General features: G+C 37.6%; 2 protein-coding genes across 2 annotated transcripts in view; one reads left to right on the forward strand and one right to left on the reverse strand.

Moving 5' to 3' along the window:
* The window catches only part of LOC117445075 (homer protein homolog 3-like), a 41,662-nt gene extending 29,079 nt beyond the window's left edge, over positions 1–12,583 (forward strand). The window contains exons 8-11 of the mRNA XM_071202909.1: positions 2,935–3,091; positions 7,473–7,583; positions 8,406–8,486; positions 10,306–12,583. Coding sequence (XP_071059010.1) covers positions 2,935–3,091; positions 7,473–7,583; positions 8,406–8,486; positions 10,306–10,491 — 535 coding nt within the window. The 3' untranslated portion in view covers positions 10,492–12,583. The remainder of the gene's footprint in view (positions 1–2,934; positions 3,092–7,472; positions 7,584–8,405; positions 8,487–10,305) is intronic.
* Positions 12,584–16,442: 3,859 nt separating this feature from the next.
* uba52 (ubiquitin A-52 residue ribosomal protein fusion product 1) lies at positions 16,443–18,390 on the reverse strand. Its single transcript, XM_034080478.1, has 5 exons — positions 18,291–18,390; positions 17,765–17,876; positions 17,268–17,354; positions 17,006–17,108; positions 16,443–16,596 (listed from the first exon to the last, which is right to left on the reverse strand). The coding sequence occupies exons 2-5, from the start codon at positions 17,865–17,867 to the stop codon at positions 16,503–16,505; spliced, it is 387 nt and encodes a 128-aa protein (XP_033936369.1). The 5' UTR covers positions 17,868–17,876; positions 18,291–18,390; the 3' UTR covers positions 16,443–16,502.
* Positions 18,391–19,095: the final 705 nt, after the last annotated feature.

Here is a 19,095-nt window from a genome sequence, read left to right on the forward strand (position 1 = left end):
AACATTTACTTCACATTGAATGTTGTTTTTACACCTCACTGCTGTTTTGCATAATGTATTTTATTAAACTGCCTGGTACAAAAAACACATTTTATTTTTTCTGATAGCTGTAATGCTAGAATAAATATTTCACGGTTACTTTTATCAGACGGCTAACATAACTTATATTTTATGTAGAACATTTATTTGACAACATGGTGCAGTGTGAAGAGATACAGGAATAACTGATTCCTGCATTGAAAATGTATGCTGAGAGAACACGATGTTTATGAAAGAATATTTATTTTGCAGTAGTAGCAGCAGCATAGAAATAATACCAACACTCCATTACGATAACACACAAGACACAGAGACATAAAGTACATATTAAAACAATGCAGTGAGAGCTGCAGATGTGAGTGTGTGGGAGTACTGGAATGGAGATGTTATTTGTTAGAGTTGAGAAAGTTTACTACAAAGGTTGTAATCTCATCTCCAACCCCCAGCTTGGCTACATGAGCAGAGGAAGATGCCCTGAGCATTTTGTTGAGCTCTATACTATACAGCGTATTAAGTGTTACTCAAACTGTGGAAAACCTTTCCTCACAAATGACGAGCGATTAAACTGCAGAGCTGCCCAAAGATTTCCCACCATAAGGTTCAGTTTTTCTCATAGATGTTTCTAGCAAAAGGATTTATAACAACGAATGAAATAATATTAATGATTATTCAAGAATAATAATTATTATTCTTTCTGGCTCATAGCCAAACTTCTCATCAACATCCACTGAAAGCTGTTCACAGCCTTTTGAATTATCTTTCCATCAAACAAAGCTAAAAAAAAATACTCATTGGCACGGGGAACAGGTTTTGTAGAGACAGCAGTTGGGATTTATTCTACAAACAACACGTCCATCCTGTTATCCGTCCAGAGAGCCGAGCTGGTACCCACACTGTCTTTCTTAACTGACAGGGAAGCATCACATCCACATTAACTTCCTCCTGGTTACCCTTTCACTCGGAGAGTACATGTAAATTACAAGGGCCTGTTATTGGTATTTTGGTGATAAAACTAAATAATGATCAACTGAATCTGCAGCTTGGCTTTTTTTCTTTTTGGTTGACTCTCGAGCTCTGTCATCAGCGTAATTTTTCAGCTACAGCTGTAAGCTCTAAAGCCCACTGTATAACAGAGTGAATATTGTACATTAATCCATTAGTTTCCATAAATACAACTCCAAATGAATGCTAATGTTGATCCATAACTGTGGATGTGCTAACAACTTTAACATATCAACTTGAATTTGTTTTAATGTTGTCAACCTTGTTTTTGCTGCCCCCATGTGGCCAGAAAATGTCTCCTATTGCATTTAAAAAGACATACTGCATAAATTAAGTATTGTAATCCCACAAATAAGGAAGAACTCAGGAAAGAAAAATTAAAAGCTCCACCTTTTTACACACATGAAAAATACTTGTCAAGTAATATGGGGAAGGAAAAATGCCAACAATGTTGAAACCTTTGAGGCAAGATACACTGCTCGACTGTTTTGCAGTGTCTACCTACTTGTAAAAATACATTGTGGGAGCTAGTTCAACCAATCGACTGTGGCTTGGACAGAGTATGGATAAATGGAGAATATGTAGAGCTTTGGTTTTCAGGACAGGTACCACTGATCCAGGGCATTGGAGTCTGACTCATACTGCAGACTCAGTCAAATTTTAAAACTGTAAAATAATGTAAAAATGGTTCTTCAGAATTGAATAAGTGCACCGTAAAATAACTCACCCGTGTAAGATTTGTTCTCTTTCTCCTTCTTAGTTTTTCTAACAAAGCACCACAGACAGCAGACTGCTGTGTAAGGAAAGGTATTGCGTGTGTGTGTCTCTTGTTTAGAATACAGAAGAGCCAACTATAAGAAACCAGTCTTTTAGTCATGGCCTTAGGTTTGACTTCTCTAAGTGTGCCATGCCGGTGATTAATTTAGGAGCTCATAATTATCGTCGTCATCCTGGTTCTCATTATTGATCACTCAACATACCATTAGAGACCAGGAATCAGAAAACACTCATGCACGTCTGCTTTCAACCTATCATCCCAATGGTTTTATTTCCTGATTGTCTAAAGCCTACGCAGGCTTTTTCTCCTGTTGCTATGGTGAGCAGTTTTATGGTTGCCAAGCAAAGCTGTTAGTTAGGTTGTCATGGCAAAGAGTTTTCTCAACTCTGTATTACTATGTGAAAGCTCTCTGTTTTTTTATTAAATATCACGACTGACACTGACCTTTTAAAAAAAAATTATGTTTATTAAAAAAATGTGACTTATAAAAAATTCACATGAATCACAAAAAAAACATAATCATAATCAAAGTACTTTGATACTTTGCATTTTAATAGATCAAAATTAAACCAAGCCATACTTTATTTTAAGTGTGTGGAATTCAGTCCTTTAGCCACACATGGCAGGATAATGCTTCACCTGTGTTGCTTTATTTCCCTGCCACCCTGTGGTCTCTGTAATTATCTGCTATTATGAATCGTACTGTTCTGTTTCTTTGCAAGATATGAGCATAACTTTAAAATCAAATGAATGACAAAGTATATACAACAGAAAGATGGAATTTAGAAATTCAAAACGATAATAACACACATTTTTGGATCATTTGTATTTCAGTGGATAAACATAGTTCGGTCTTTGAATTGAATGACAGACATTTAAAAACCTGGCCTTCTGGCTCATAAAAAATACTAACAAATATCTCTCAAATGTCTCCAAACAGCTTGCGCAACATGATATAAATGTCTGTTGTTATCTGCTGCATTTTCAATCTCTAGCTATGCCTTCTCCGACCGTAACTCAACAATATTTTGTATCTATGTGAAATGGGAAAGCTGTCATGAGTTGGGATTCCTGCTTTAAGTTAAGTCTCTGTTCTTTCTGTGTTTTCCTCTTAGGTCAATGTGTGAGATAAACCTGGAGGCCGAGCTCTTCACGCTGCAGGACAGTAACGCTAAGCTGGTGGCGGCTCTGCAGGAGGCCAGCAGCAGCGTGGAGCAGTGGAAGCAGCAGCTGGATGAATACCAGGAGGAGACCGACCGCCTCAGAGACCAGGTGACGCAGAGCGGGCCAATGATACAATACCCCTGCAGCTCAAAACTACGAAGTGCAATTCACAATGTCTGCTAAAAGCTTAGACTGTTGAGGTGCTGATGATTCAATTTAGTGTTCATTTCTGAGGCCGTAGTTAATGTGTTATCAAGCAAATGTTGTATTTTACACAATTTTGAATTTATTCTTGCCCTATGACATTATTTTAAACATGTTTGAAACTGACTATACAAGAAATTCAGAATACAATACGCCCTCTTAACAATAATATACAACAAACGTTCCCATTAGAGTTGTATTATTTCAACACTTCAAAGTGTATCAAGAAGGAATGCTATGTTGCAACTATTTATCATCTGTTGAACCAATGTTTGGGTTAATTTAACGGGTGATAGTAGTGTGAAGCATTAGTGTTGTTACTATGGTTATGCCTTACTTTAAAAAGTTTCCCACATATTTTTAACTTAAGTTTTCTTTTTACTTTGTCGTTTTACAATCACTATTGAGGGTCTTAAAGGCTGTGTTTTTTTCTCATGTAATAATAATAATAAATGATATTTTTATATAGCGCCTTTCAAGAGACCCAAGCTTGCTGTACATGGTGGACAAACAAAACAAACAGACACTGCCCAAAGGGCAAATGTACTTTATGTTCTCTTGGTGTAGTAGGAGGTCAAACAGTAATCGCTCAGAAATACGGATGAAAAGTTGCATAAAACAGGTTTGATCAGCGTCACAAACCCTGCATAGACTTCCTGTTTCCATTTAGTGTGCTCAGTTTAATATTTTTACATCAGTGCTGCATTAAGTAATTCCCTGCTTCCTGTCAATAGTTTCTGACCCAAAAGAGGAAATATGACGTCTAAAAAAATAGGTCACTATAAAAAGTATTTGATTCAGGGACAAGGGTATCTGCATATGCTGAGGAGCAGTTTTTTGGGGGGGTAGTTTGGATACTCTCAATCTGAAAACACAAATCTGGGAAACAAAATACGTATTTAGAGTTATCATTAGCCAAATTAAATAAAACTAATACTTTTTTATGAAGTATAATCAGGTTATATATTCATATGCTTATATTCTGAAATTAAACAAAACGGACTCTTTGTTTAGCAATGTTTATGGTCTATAAAACTATTTTTCTTACTTCCCTCACTATGTGATCACTCAGATAGCAACTGGAAATTATAAAGACTTTTTATAAGAGCAATCATTTATAACTATCATATTAAAATCCCCACACAGACTTAGTCTCTTCCAAACTGCAGATGCATTTTTCATCCAGCCCTTCCTTGGGATATTTCTGTTGACAGGCTCCCTGGATAATGGCAGACATTTCATCTTTCATTTACAGAGAGGAAATGATGCCCTTGGTCAAGCTTAACAAGGCTTCCTCAATGCGACAGAATTAAGTGCTGCTGCAACCGGCCTGCAATGGAACCATAACCACCAGTGACAGAAAACTGGCCCTTTTTATTTTTAGCCCACACTGTGGTTTCATATCTGCGATTCCAGGTGAAGGTTACCCCCCCAAAACACAAACACACAGTTACACACACACTGCAGCAAAGTCAACCAGGTGGCTGGAAGTAGAGCAGGCCGCCAGGGATTGTCAATTGGGTTTGAGAGGGGGGGGCAGGGTTTATTTTTTTATTTTTTGGGGGGACAGGACGCCCTATAGGCCCTACTGCCCATCCTCCCCTCTTTCTGCCCCAGTTAACGAAAGAAGATAAATCATCATAACTGCAGAGGGAGAGAGGCTGGATTGTCCTACCTCGTCACACTCGGCTTCAGCCATGTTTGTGTTGATCCACAGCAGAACGTTTATTCTGTGTTGACTTTGACCCATGCTCAGTACTAATGAGAATTAGCAACATATGGAGTGCAGTACTTGGGTATATAATGTATTTGATTGTAGCAGATTTTAATAGGTTTTATGCTTGATTTTTGTCAATATGTTGTTTGGATTAGATTTAGCTAATTTATTTAGTTTTGCTCAGGATTTTAACTATGGTACGTTTTAGAGAATCAGGAATCTGAATAAGATGTCAATGCAAATGTATAGTTTTCTATATATACACATATAAATACAATATAATTTGTTTTTCAATCTCCTATCAATTGGTTGACAGCAAAAGGTTTCTAGGTAATAATTTAGATACGAAATTGGAGATGTTGCATGTTTTTCTCCATGTGTATCTGTTTGGAGGTCAGACGGAGCGGGTGCCTCTAGGGACAGCAGCTGTCACACAGAGTGGATATGAAGGTGTTGAATCCTCTGGGATCATGTGGACCCACGACGTGACGTGGCGTAGCGTGAATTTTATGAAAAGGGACTTTGAAAATACAGAGTAGATGCTAAAGGGAGGAAATGAAAGTGTTCATATGGGAGCAGGAATCCCTCTGCCCCTTCACACACACATTTACATTTCAGAGATGAAGAAATGACCAGCATTGGGATGATAACTGCATCGTCAAAATAACCTAAAGACTGAGGGTCAACTGTTAATTAAATAAATTATTTTATTATCAAAATTGATTATTTAAATCCTTAGACTTCTTACAGTTTATTTTAGAGATTCAAGATGATTGTAGCAATTTTCCAAACAAAAGCTTCACTGTCAGATGTCATTGTGAAAAAAGGCACATTTGATCAATTTAATCCAATTAATACTCACTTTCATGTAACATGTTATCTGCACGGGAGATATTCCTCAACTAATTTGACCTAACTTGTTTCAACGCTTAAACACGAAGCGTACATTTTTTAGGACAAAATACAAACATTCAGATACTCAAACTGTGCATAGTTCAGAAGGGCTAAGGTCAGATTGAGAAAACAAATAACATAATGTTATCTGAGCCTTATCAGTGTGAAGTAATCTGTGTAAAGCTTGTTATGCACAAAGCCTCTTGTTTCCAACTAGGGACACTATTATATTGTTGTTTTAATCTGATTACTCCTAGAGCATGCAGAAATGAAAGTCAAAACTTTAAATCTCACCCTGTTCAAACTTCAAAGGCTGAACAATTTGTTTAGTCAAAATGTCACTCACCATCTTTTTGGCTTTCCCATGAATATGTTAAACACAAGGAAGTGGGTCAGATTGGGGAGAACCAATTATGAATTTCTACAAGGTCACATCCAAAAAAGAAATCTTCAAGGCAAAGTTTCAGCTCCGTGACCACAGGCAGTTGTGAGTTAATGTTAGTGTGGTGACTGCATGTATCTGTGTGTATGGAGATATTCAAGAGAGATAAGTGAGAGAATTAATTGTGTTTATGTAGATGGCTGTGTGTAGGCGATGTGACCCTCAGTTGAAGTTCCTCATTTCCATCAGTGATAATTATCACACTATTTGTATGGACTATATTATTGTACTTGAAAGTCGCTGCCGTCATGTAAAACCCTTTTTAAACCTAATTTTGCTGATTTCCGTAGTGTATGATGGAGGTAAAGGGTAATTTGATTTATATAATTGAAAATATTGTTTATGTAACATTTTCAAAGCTTTTCATTGGATCACAGCTAAAATGAAATCCCAGTAAATAATTTTCTCTAGATAAAATAGATTTTTGTTTACCAACCAGATACTTGTTTGTCAGCAAATTACGCAAAATCTGTTTAAAGATTCCCATGAAACTTGGTCTGATCCAACTAAGATTAAAAATGTACGATTTTTTTTTTTTTTTTCTGGAGTAGTTTCAAATCAATACAATGTTAAATGACCTCTGTGCTTGAGTGTAAGATGGAGAATGGTTTAGCATTGTTACATTTTCTGTTTCTTTATATCTAGTCTGCTGCTGATGTTCATCAATAAGGCTCCAAATGAGAGCTATGTTGTTAACAAAGGAGACACATTTTCTTACAATTCTATTCATTGTTATGCCTCCACGTGGACTGCTGCGTCTGCCATGGCACGAGGCATAAGGTTTCTGGTTGGTTAGTCGGTCTATTTGTCCTTTTCATTCTTATAAATGCGATAATTCAGCAATGCCATGAAGAAATGTTCTTAAATGTGGCACAAACAGTCACTTGAAATGAACTGATCAAAATGTTACTTTCAGAGTTATTCAAAATGTCATTACATTTGTACTTACAAAATGTGAAGACAGAGTCCAAACTGAAGTACTTCAGCAGCTCTTGGATGGATTGTATTGACATTTGGTGCAGACATCTCTCGCTCCCAGAGACCACCAACCAAACACCACATGGCTGACATTTAACGCCTTAATAACGATTTGATAGATTGAAGTACAATCTCACAGAGCCACTAGCAAGGCGGTTAAATGTTTATCTTATATAATGTCTAAAATGAAACGCACTTTATAAATTAGTTAAGTTAAGAAGTATGTATTGATTGTGTGTCTGTCTGTGTTGCAGGTGGCGGAGCTTGAGGGCCAGCTGGGGCACCCTGCTGCCGGTCAGTCTGCGAGAGAGGAGCTGAGTCAGTCCCTGGAGGAGCTGGAGGCCCTGCTGAGTGCCAAAGATCAGGCAAGCACACAAGTTCACTGCACTGCACTCTGTCCAAATCCATCTCCTAACCTCAAAGAAACCTCAGTGTGGAAAGCCAGCCTAGAGAAGCAAATGATATACTGCCAATAATTCACTGGATATGTGTTTGTATTCAGTCTTTGAGAATAGAGCCTCCATATCCATCTGATGAAGGTTTAAAAAACATTTGCTAATTAATACATATATTAAGAAAAGAGAGTTGGAAAAGTATAAAGTGCCAGTTTGAGTATGTATACTCACTAAATCATCTTAAGACTTCAAATAAGATATTTCCGATTCAATAACCAAAAGATAATTACTGAACAAAATGTTGAGAAGAGAACGCTCTATGGGGATTTTTATTTATGCTCTTCTTTTGTAACTTCAAATGTTTGGCCTAAACTAAGAGAGCTTTGGAAAAATACCAGATGTATTAGCTATTTCCAAGTTTGCTTTAATATGATGTTTTATGTCCCTTATGTCAATTTCCATCAAATGCATTCTGGGCAAATTTTCTCTGCATAAATAAAACCAAACGATAAAGTGAAATATTCCTTGAAAGCACCTTGCTGCTGTCCTCCATTCTCATTTACATAACCATGTCTGTCAATCATCTAAACAAGTTTAATTGAGTCCCCCTCCTCCCCGGAAACATCAAGGTGCCCCAAACCTTATCAGCAACCTCATAAATGGCCTTTTAAAACCACATGAAGTCTTAGGGTTCAAAACATAAGATGAATATTCGATGATCTTAGCAGCAGGAAGGGTGAATATGTGGGAAGTGAGGTGGTGTTGTGACAGTTCAAATCACTGTGCTTTCAGGAAATTCACAGTCTACAGAGCAAGAAAACAGATATGGGTGAGCTGGAGAAGGAAAGAGAAGAGACCATACAGAGACTTGAGGTGAGATACAAAAAAAGGCTAAGTGTTGTTTTTGTTTTACATGAAAAAACTTCATGTTGCATTCGATTTGCTTATTTGCCATTTCTCCCATGTCAGCAGACAGTAAAGAGGCTCCAAAGAGAAATTATTCACTGAAGTGATCCATAGGAACCAACATTCTTCGACACTAATATCTGAGATCTTTCAGTAATACGGAAAATCATCAAAGAAAATGTGTCTTAGGACATTCTAACTCAGAACTTCTACAACAGACTCATGAAATATGAGAAATAGAACTGGTTCATTGTTTTTGTATTTCTCACCTGCATTGTCAAAAGTAGGAAATCCACTTTCATTGACGGGGAGATGAAAGCATTTCATCTTCCGTGTGAACAGAGACATTATTTTCTGATGCTTGCGATTCATTTGCAAAGAGTTCAACACGTCAGTCTTCACAGCATTTCTGTTCAAGTCCTTATTCCAGTATTAACTGTTTTATGATTTGTACTATATTCATATTGGAAATGTTCATTGTGTGTTTTATATGTTACTGATGTATCTGGTTCTGTTATCTTCACCATATAAGGTTTATTTTAACATGGCTCAGATGGTTTGATATGGGTGTGCATGCTAGACTAGAAGCTTCCTTGTATAGTATATTATTCAACAGACCATTGTAAAGTATGTCATAAAAAATGTGAAGAATGCTAATAGGTTGTTTTCTATTGCTCTAAAAACCAAACGGGGAGGAACATCCAAGTGCTGATACTGTGGCTGAAACCGTACAAAGCAGCACAGCACAGTGCAGACCTGCAGCAGAGAATCAGTATAGGAGAACTCATACTTCAAGAAGAAGTTAATAGTGTCAAGTCGCCATGCTAACGCAGGGGATAATACCTGATGCATATTGCATAGCCCTAATTAGGTTCTCCATCATTTTGAGCAGTGGTGTCAGTTGTGAATTATGTATATTCATATATGACCTTTGCTGTCCTTGGGTAACTTCCATAATCTATTCATTGGTGCATTTGGCATACAGAATAACCTCCTATTACTCAAAATTGCACATTTTAAATGTACAATATAAACAGTTTATATACTATGACATCCTCTGAAAACTTTATATCAGTGTGCAGCCACACAAGGAGTGAGAGTTTACATGCATTTAAGTAATGCTGGACTGTTTTTTGAGATACCAGTGCTTTACTGGTACCTGCTCTGAAGCTGTTCCACGACGGCTGCTGCTGCTAGTGTTATCTGCTCCAGTTTGAATTGGCAGTTTTAGTCATTGTTAGTGTATGCATCAGTACTATATAAATGTTCATGTTCACAGAATACACGATACTTCCGATAAAGATTAAAGGTGTGTCGACTTACACTAGGATACATTGTACTCATGCTATACTAAGCTAGCCGATATAAACATGCACAAATATTTATACCCTAATTTTGAGTATTGATAATCAGTGTGCCCAAGAGTTCAATAGGGGAACCACACAGGTAGGAGAAAAGCATTGACCATAGCACATGTCATTTTTGTTAACACTCATCCCACTTATATCAGCATATTGTTAAGTACAGAGCTGGCAGATATAACAGCAGGAATCAGGGTAGTCCAGGCTTACATTTGTAGACATTCTTGACCAGGGTGGTTTACAATACAGCTCTGTAATGTACATCCCAAAACCAAATTCATTATACATTGTTAAGAGTTCTGGTTGCAGGTCAAAAGAATTCAAAGAAGGAATGCAAATTGAACACCAACCCATGCAGACAATATATATCCATATCTCCATGCAGATGTATAAAACTGTACTAACAACAGTTCATGTGTGTACAGGATCTGGAGAGACTCAACAGCGACCTGGAGGATCGGGTCCAGAGTACTGAGAAGACGCTGGCGTCCAGCCGGGAGGAGCAGAACCAGGCGGAGGTTGAGGTCCAGCGCATCATCGAGGTTCTGGACGTCAAAATCTGCGACCTGAACGACTTGAGACAGAGCCTGGCAAAACTCATCGACAAATAGCTGCAGTCGGGTTGCATCTCCACAGTCGGCTCTGGTTCCAACCATGGCGCTTTGATTTGTGTTTTACTGGTTTATCAGGAGAGCAACCATCAAAGCACTATGGAGGAACCTTTACTGGTGTTTACCTCCATGGATCTGTGTTTATAAGATCAGTGCAGGTAAACGGCAGGTATCAGAATCCTCTTTAAGGTGCTATGTGCAGAATAAAACAGTATTGTGACATTAATACTGGAGCCTCGGTATAATTATCATAAACAGTTGACAGTGTGGTTCAACTTGCTACTATAGCTTGTTTCTCTATATCCTTGATCCTAGCAGCTGCATGTCATTTAGCCCCTGAAGAGGATAACAGGATTTATACACCAGGTTTTTATTCTTTTCACTATCTGCCATCAATGAACACTCTGAAAGCTTTCCATCAATTATCTCCAGAACAGCAGCACTCTCCTCTGTGTGATGCTATAGCAGTCCAGCGTATTCTGTCAGTATCTGACGGTTTACAATGTGAAATGCTGAGTAGTGACTCCTGAATGGTCTGAATTGTTTATGGTAATTTTACTGATGCCCCAAAGGACTGAGGTAATCATTTATTGATATAAAAACATAGTTAAAGCACCTTGAGGAATTAAACCAAAATTAATTCTGTGCTTGCTATTTTGCAAAAGTAGACATTTCGTACCCGTTATTCAGTTTTTATGTGATGTACTGTATCTTTATTTAATACAGAGAGGGTGATCCACTTGTATAAGTATATTCCTTTACTGAATTAAGTGGCAGAAAAACTAGGAAAGAAGCAAAATAAGTTCCGGACAGTGTTTATTAAAAGCCAGCAGTGCGCCGCTTTCCTGCAGGGACAGTGATCCTGCAGTCCCAAAACATCACACGTATTAAAACTTGAGATGGTTGAAAAATAAAGGTTCATGTGCAATTACATTTTAATACCTATATTTGATCATAATTCTGCACCTCTGGTTTATAGAAACAACAATAAAACTGTCCATAAATGTTTTGTTCACTTCAGTTTGGCAGAAGTCTTAAACAGCCCAAATCTGAAGTGAGCCCTGTGTAGATAACATTTATAGATATGTATTTTCTCACAAGGTTTTGTAGAACTCAAAAGTCACTGCAAGTAATAGAAATGTCTACTTTTACACAATAACAACTTTGAGTACAGTTCATGTTGAAGACATCGTTCATTAAACACTGTGGAGACGTACCCAGGAAGAGTGAGGTCAGCATACATCGAGGCAAAACAAACCTGAATAACTCCAGCTCCAGTTGACCATCAGCAGGCTGGACTTGCTTCACACCAGCCAGAACAAAACAAACTAATAGATTCAAAAACATTACCCAAATGTGTCCTGCCATTGTACAACCTTTTTTCTCCATGTTTCATAAGGACTGCTCTTTTCTCACCACTATATTATATTATTCATTGATGGGTTACTCACTGTCAGAATGAGAAATTAGAGATTGCTATCACCCAATGTTCTGCTAAATTCAAGCTGCTACCGGGTTGATCAGCATTTGAAGGAGAGGTCCAGACATGTGGCTGTGGACAGAGACACTATGTTCCCACCCTGCTGAGTTGAACCTGGGGCTACACTTGATTATGTTTGTGCCAAGTTTGTTTTGTTTACATGTGTCAATGTCCACAATATCATCCGGTTCTACTTTATGTACATGTTCTTCTTTGCTCAACACTAACACATACCATAACAGTAAAAATAACCCACAGAGCATAGATCACAAAGAGAGCACTGCATGAGATCTGAAGAAGCCCCGTAGCTGCCGAGGAATCTGAAGCTGCTTGTGTGCACAAAATTTAGCAGGCTTCAACCTGACGGTGCTCGAGGTAAAAAGCACAAATGCAGTGGTTTTAGTAAATAGGTACTCAATTCAGTTGTCTGTCAGCTTTGTATGCTGACTCTGATGCACAGTATCTAACGATACCCCCGATGAGTTATTGAATACATCATTTGACGTAATATAGGTACAAATAATGGGCAGCTCAATATGCAGTAACTGCCACAATCCTACTAACATGTCAACGTGATGGTAATATAATAAACTACCAGTTAATCCACCAGAACCCTTTAATTACCGTAACTTACAATTATTGCTTTTAGGGGTTGTATAGGATTCATACACTTTTTCACCAATGACTTTTCCATGACTACTCAATGACCTTCACCTCATTTTCCATTATCAAAAAAAAATTACCACTGAAAATGTTTTATTTGAACATGGAACAGGAAAATAAGGTCTGCATATGAAACATGTAGTGCCTATCTAAAACAAATCAAATAGTAGGCTTACTAGCTTCTACACGCTGAAGCAACTGTAGTCAGGGATGCAAACTCATCAGGAATGAAAAAGGTGACGAGATGATTTTAAAATGAGGAATAACAGATGATTTTAGCAGTCAGAACAACTAAAGCAGCAGTGTTAATAACAGAAACGCCAAAGAGTCACATCTAGTAGAAATATATAAAAGCATTTATTTTAATTGTGTAGCAGTCAGTTTATAATTTTGGCAGCACTGTTGAGCATTTTGAAAATGCATTTTCATGCCTCTGTGCAAGGCTTAGTCTTTCTATCTTTTATAGCCACTGGTGTAAAGTAACTAAGTTCATAAACTCAACAAGTACTATACTTGGGTACAATTTTGAGATACTTGTACTTTATTTAAGTATTTCAATGTTTTGCTACTTTGTACTTCTACTCCTCTACAGTTCAGTGGTACATGGTGTACTTCTACTCCTCTACAGTTCAGAGGTACATGGTGTACTTCTACTCCTCTACAGTTCAGAGGTACATGGTGTACTTTGACTCCACTATATAGTTCAGAGGTACATGTTGTACTTCTACTCCACTATATAGTTCAGAGGTGCATGGTGTACTTTTCCTCCACTACATGTATTGAATACCTTTAGTTACTTTACAGATGTGGATGAATGATGTGAAATATAATCAAGTGTTAAATCAGACTTTAGTTCCACCTGGAGTAAATCCACAAGCTACCCTGCAGTATACAAAGTCATTCAAACTAGCTGCACCTTTACCAGCTTTGAGAACACTTTCATGATCAATCATTATAAAACATATCATATATATTATTCTGAAACGGACCAATCTGCACAATGACTACTTTTACTGTCGCTACTTTAACTATATTTTGATGATAATACTTTTGTACTTTTATTGAGTAACATTTTGAATGCAGGACTTTTACTGTAATAGAGTATTCCTACACTGGTACTTCTACTTTTACTCAAGTACAACATCTGAGTACTATACTTTTATTAAGTACAAGATCTGAGTACTTCTACTAAAGTACAATATCTGAGTACTTCTACTAAAGTACAAGATCTGAGTACTTCTACTCGAGTACAAGATCTGAGTACTTTTACTTATCTGAGTACTTCTACTTTTACTCAAGTACAAGACCTGAGTACTTCTACTTTTACTCAAGTACAAGACCTGAGTACTTCTACTTTTACTAAAGTACAATATTTGAGTACTTCTACTAAAGTACAAGATCTGAGTACTTCTACTCAAGTACAATATCTGAGTACTTCTACTTTTAAGAACAACATCTGAGTACTTCTACTAAAGCACAAGATCTGAGTACTTCTACTTTTACTCTAGCACAATATCTACTTATACCACCTCCGTTTATAGCCTATGAAAAAAACTATTAGAAAACGAAGGCTAAATCTAAATCTATCAGCAGATAGTGACAATGTATGCTAGCTAGCTAGCTCAACGATTCCTTAAATGATATTGCGACAGAAAAACTGTTCAGTTCACATCACGCTCTGCCGCTCTGCTCTGAACACCTGAACGGCCCGTTCTAACAGCTGTTCACCAGCGGTGCAGTCTGTGCCACAGTGTGCCACGCACGCCGCCGTGTGTAGGGGCCGTGACTCCCCACAGTTAACGAACGCACCGTAGCTAATGTACCTGACCCTCATCCCGGAGCAGCAGAGTTCAGCCGACAGGCAGGAAGACTCGAGCACACAGCTCGCGTTTCATATATTAAAAAATAACACCATGCGCGTCATGATGGCACATAACAGCTCGCGACCGCAGATTATTTCGGCGATTAGATAAAATGTAAATTATATTTGACGCAATTTTAGCCTGGAATTTGCATTTTGAATTTCCATGACTTTTCCAGGTTTTCAATGACCGTACGAACCCTAAATAACTGATGGTTTATTTATAATGACACTGTTTAATATATAGTTTGAGTTAGATTTCCAGTCCTACAAGATTGCACAAACATATCACATTTACTGTCCTAAAATCAGTACTGGCAGTTAATGTTATTTTCATCAATTTGACAAGTTGATAAACCATTTTGGAGTTCTGACATCAGCTGCTACATGTAAGAATTATTTAATTAGCAATAATGTGTTTAGCTTAGATGACTGATAATAGTTTACAGGTCAGGTTATAAGACTTCTGTAAAGCCTTTTTCTCCTCAGTTTCATCATCAGAAGTGCTTTTTCACAATTGGATTTATTAATGGCTTCGCCACCAGATTGTGCCCAGCCTTATATTGAGCATGGAGAAATTGTAGAGGCCATCGCCGCCTCTGCACGAGCTCATCATGGTTGATGTCACAAACACTTTGCTTCACAAGGGCCTTATTCCAGTGTATCACTAATGCACAACAACACTGTACATACATGATATTTCTGTGTACACAGAAATGGGAGCACCAGGCTGCAACAGCAATTTCAGTAATATTGTAGGTTTCAAAAAAGTTTAAGAAGAAATCTACAGAATATTTGAGACTATTCAGGGATCTGCTACTGGTGTACATATTGTTTCAATATGGCTGCCCTGGATTGCATAAATGTTAAAACCCCTTATTGAAAGGGATAATGCATTCTGGGAAATGCAGAAATCTAAACCACAAATAGAGGCAGGATGAGGGACATTGTAAAAAAAAAAGTGGTATAGTATACAGAATGTTTTAAATATCGGAGTGGATTCCTTTTTATACTGTATACACTGGAATAAGGCCTTTAAAAAAACAAAAGCTACAGCTTCAAAAGAAAATGCAGTACCAAAGATGCACCTGCCATGATAAAGCCACTTAACTGGAGAAAACACAACTTCATCTCAGATGTTTTAAATCGAACTTATTATAATTGCTGTGTCTACATTTGACATTTCAGTAAGACCCAAATGACCGCACGTTGCTTTAGTTCGTTTCCTTGAAGTGTTGGTCAATAAGAGGAAAAATTGGTCCTTCAGACGCCGTTTTGATCTTTTATAAGAATAACTAAGCTTGTGTTTGTATGGTACAATATTTAGAAAATGTGAGATGAGTTCCTTATATTTGTATAGAACTGTTTGACATTAAAACCCAGTCATGTAAAGTCACTGATGTGGTATTTGGGAGGGGAGGGCAAGGAAAACAACTCTTGTTTTATAATCCAGCACAAAAAAGTCCTTTACTTGCACTGAAGTGTTCAAACTGACCGGCATTGTTAGAAATGCATTGGGACACTTGTTACTTTGCGTGTGTAACTAAGTCAGTCAGACAGCAACGAAATGTACCATTGTGAGTGCCAGATTGAAACCACTCTTAACCAGCACTGTGCCAGACCATTTTTGGAGTGCACCCATTGTTAGTTTAGACCCGAGCCAGTTCCAAGCAGCAGGGTTACTGAATTACCCAGATAAGAGGGTAAACAGACCTTTGACAAAATGTTGCCAAATCACCCTTAATTTTCCTTTGGAAACATTTGGCTAAAGTAAAAAAAAAAAGGTATTGCACCAACTGAATTTGTCTAAGTCAATCTGGTTACTTTTCCAATGCAGTTTATATCACCTTGAACAGCATTATGATCCTGTATTACACACGTGATTTTTACTAAACCAAAAATATACAATTTCTTCCCACCACATAAAAATACAAATCAGACAAGGAGCACCATTTTCTCACATTTATTTTAACACAAAATGGCATAGAGCCGATTTAGTTCAAATGTCTACTTCAGCTTCTTCTTGGGGCGAAGGTTGTTGGTGTGGCCACACTTCTTCTTGCGGCAGTTGACGGCACGGGGGTGCAGACGGGCATAGCACCTGTCAAACAAGCATTCAGGAGTCAACTATTAAGTAAAATCTTCTGAACCAACAGTTGATCATACAGTTCTTAAAACCACAATATTTATTTATGCTAGCAACTTTAGGAATATCTTTGCCGCCACATGGGAAAACTGCATCTGGTTTTAAGACCCAAGTGTGAAAAAAGTGGCAAAACTACTGGATTTTCCAATTCAGCAAATATTTACAATTAACCACAACAACTTGCAATCAAACTACTCATCCACCTTTTTAATTTGTGAAGTTCATCACTTAATTAAACCACACAGCTTTGGGTGCAGTTTAAAGTGTTTTAGTCAAACCCTATTACTTCACAGTAAATAACAGCAGCATTGAACGCCGATTGATTTAAATAACTACTTAGTGATTTTTTTTTTTAAGAACCTACTTGCGGCAGATCATCTTGTCGCAGTTGTACTTCTGGGCCAGCATCCTGAGAGAAGGCTCGATGATGCCTCCACGCAGACGCAGAACCAGATGCAGAGTGGATTCTGGGGGATAGTTCAAACAAATTGATGTCAAGCTGAAGTTGTCACATCCAAAGACAGCACAACAGAAAATCCTCTCCACTTTAGCATTTCACAAACAATCCTTTTGCAGTTTATACTTTTAAAATAATAAAACATGGATTTACACAAAGCAGCAGTTACCTTTCTGAATGTTGTAGTCAGAGAGAGTACGTCCATCCTCAAGCTGTTTGCCAGCGAAGATCAGACGCTGCTGATCTGGGGGAATTCCTGAAAACACAATAACACTTAATAACTAATTTACCATGATCAACCATTTTATTTTAGTACTGGAGGCAAAGTGCCAAATGGTTTAAAATACGGTTAGCTGTACTAAAATGGTTTACTTTAATGTCTCAACAATAACACACTTGTTCCTGTATTTAAATTACAATATTGTTCTTTGAACTAAATTAATTAATTAACAGTTTGACTAATGGTGCAGGGATTTAATTTGCCATTATACCAAGTCTACTGGCTTTATCCAAAGCAGATTGTAACAGTATAACAGAGCATTGATCTTCCACATATACTAAACCGAAAGTTTAGACATGTCTAAAGCCATATTTTTTAAGTATACGTTGATAGCCAACAAGCTGTCAAGACCACCCTCAAGTTACGACTCAAATGTGATGCCTCACCTTCCTTGTCCTGAATCTTTGCCTTGACATTTTCGATAGTATCGCTGGGCTCAACCTCGAGGGTGATGGTCTTCCCCGTCAACGTCTTCACGAAGATCTGCATGTTTGCAGGCTGAAAGAAAAACTGAAGTTAGCTTACAGTTCACTCAGCTAACTAAACAATAACTGAGAGCATCTTTGAAGTTCACGACACAGAGACATACACTTTCGTTAACACCGAAATGGTAAGCGTTCCATCGTTTTACAACCTTAATGTGACCAGTTGTTCGGCTATTGGTTAGCAGCTATCGATGTGTTAGCTAATGTTAGCATCAGAGTGAACTCGGTGCGGGGCCTCGCCACATGCGTACCACAAGCGTGGCGCTCAGTCACTATTTTCTCTATGTTCTGACTTCTAACAGAGGGCGAAATACTTTAAAGACATTAACGGTCGATATGGGACAACCACATACTGTTTTAATCGCATTCAACAACTCCACGTTCAATACAATTCGATGAATATGTACTAGACAAAATGTGTACCCACCCGGCCGTTAGCTGAGCCTCAACGAAAAGAGAGCGGAAAAGGCTCAGGCTGCAATACGTCACTTCCTATTTCTGGTTTCCTTGGGAATAAAAGCCTACGAGCGAATATTTTAAATTAAATGAAGAAAAAAATACATTCAGATTTAAAAGAAAATAACAAAAAAATGAATATTACTTGTTATCTAGTCACTATTGCAAACATATATAGGCCCTAATAATGAAATCCGTTGTAAATTATAACTAAAAGGTTACGACAATTATTGAAGTGAATGTATTCAGTACATTTTTTATTAATATTAAGATTATTACACAATTGTTTTTGTTCTTATTTATTTTTTATAAATGTTATATTACTTTTAAATTGTTATATATAGCCTACTAAATCGAGGGCGGCAGCGAGCAGTGTGACTCATGCTAAGAGCTGTCACAGCGTTTACAGTGCGCATTTGTGGCTAATTAAACAACAGATAATAGGCTAATGGGTTTTGTGTTTGAGCACCTACGATTATATTCCTCTTCTTTCTGAAAGGGGGTTCACTGAAATACCCCACAGCAGAAGACCTATCCTTCAGTGACAGGTCTGACCCTGGTCTGGACGGCTTCACCTGACTGCCACCATGCTGTTGTAAAGTAGAGCAGCATTGTGAACATGCACGATGCATTTCGTGAATTTATAGTATGTCCAGCATAGACAGTGTATCATTTCATTACATTGTATATAAGATTACATTTAATTTGCAGGGTTTTCTAAAAAATAAACGTCCATATTTAATTTGCAGGGTTTTCTAAAAAATAAATGTCATAGG

This window comes from Pseudochaenichthys georgianus, chromosome 4, assembly GCF_902827115.2.
Source record: "Pseudochaenichthys georgianus chromosome 4, fPseGeo1.2, whole genome shotgun sequence".
In the NCBI taxonomy this organism is placed as follows: domain Eukaryota; kingdom Metazoa; phylum Chordata; class Actinopteri; order Perciformes; family Channichthyidae; genus Pseudochaenichthys; species Pseudochaenichthys georgianus.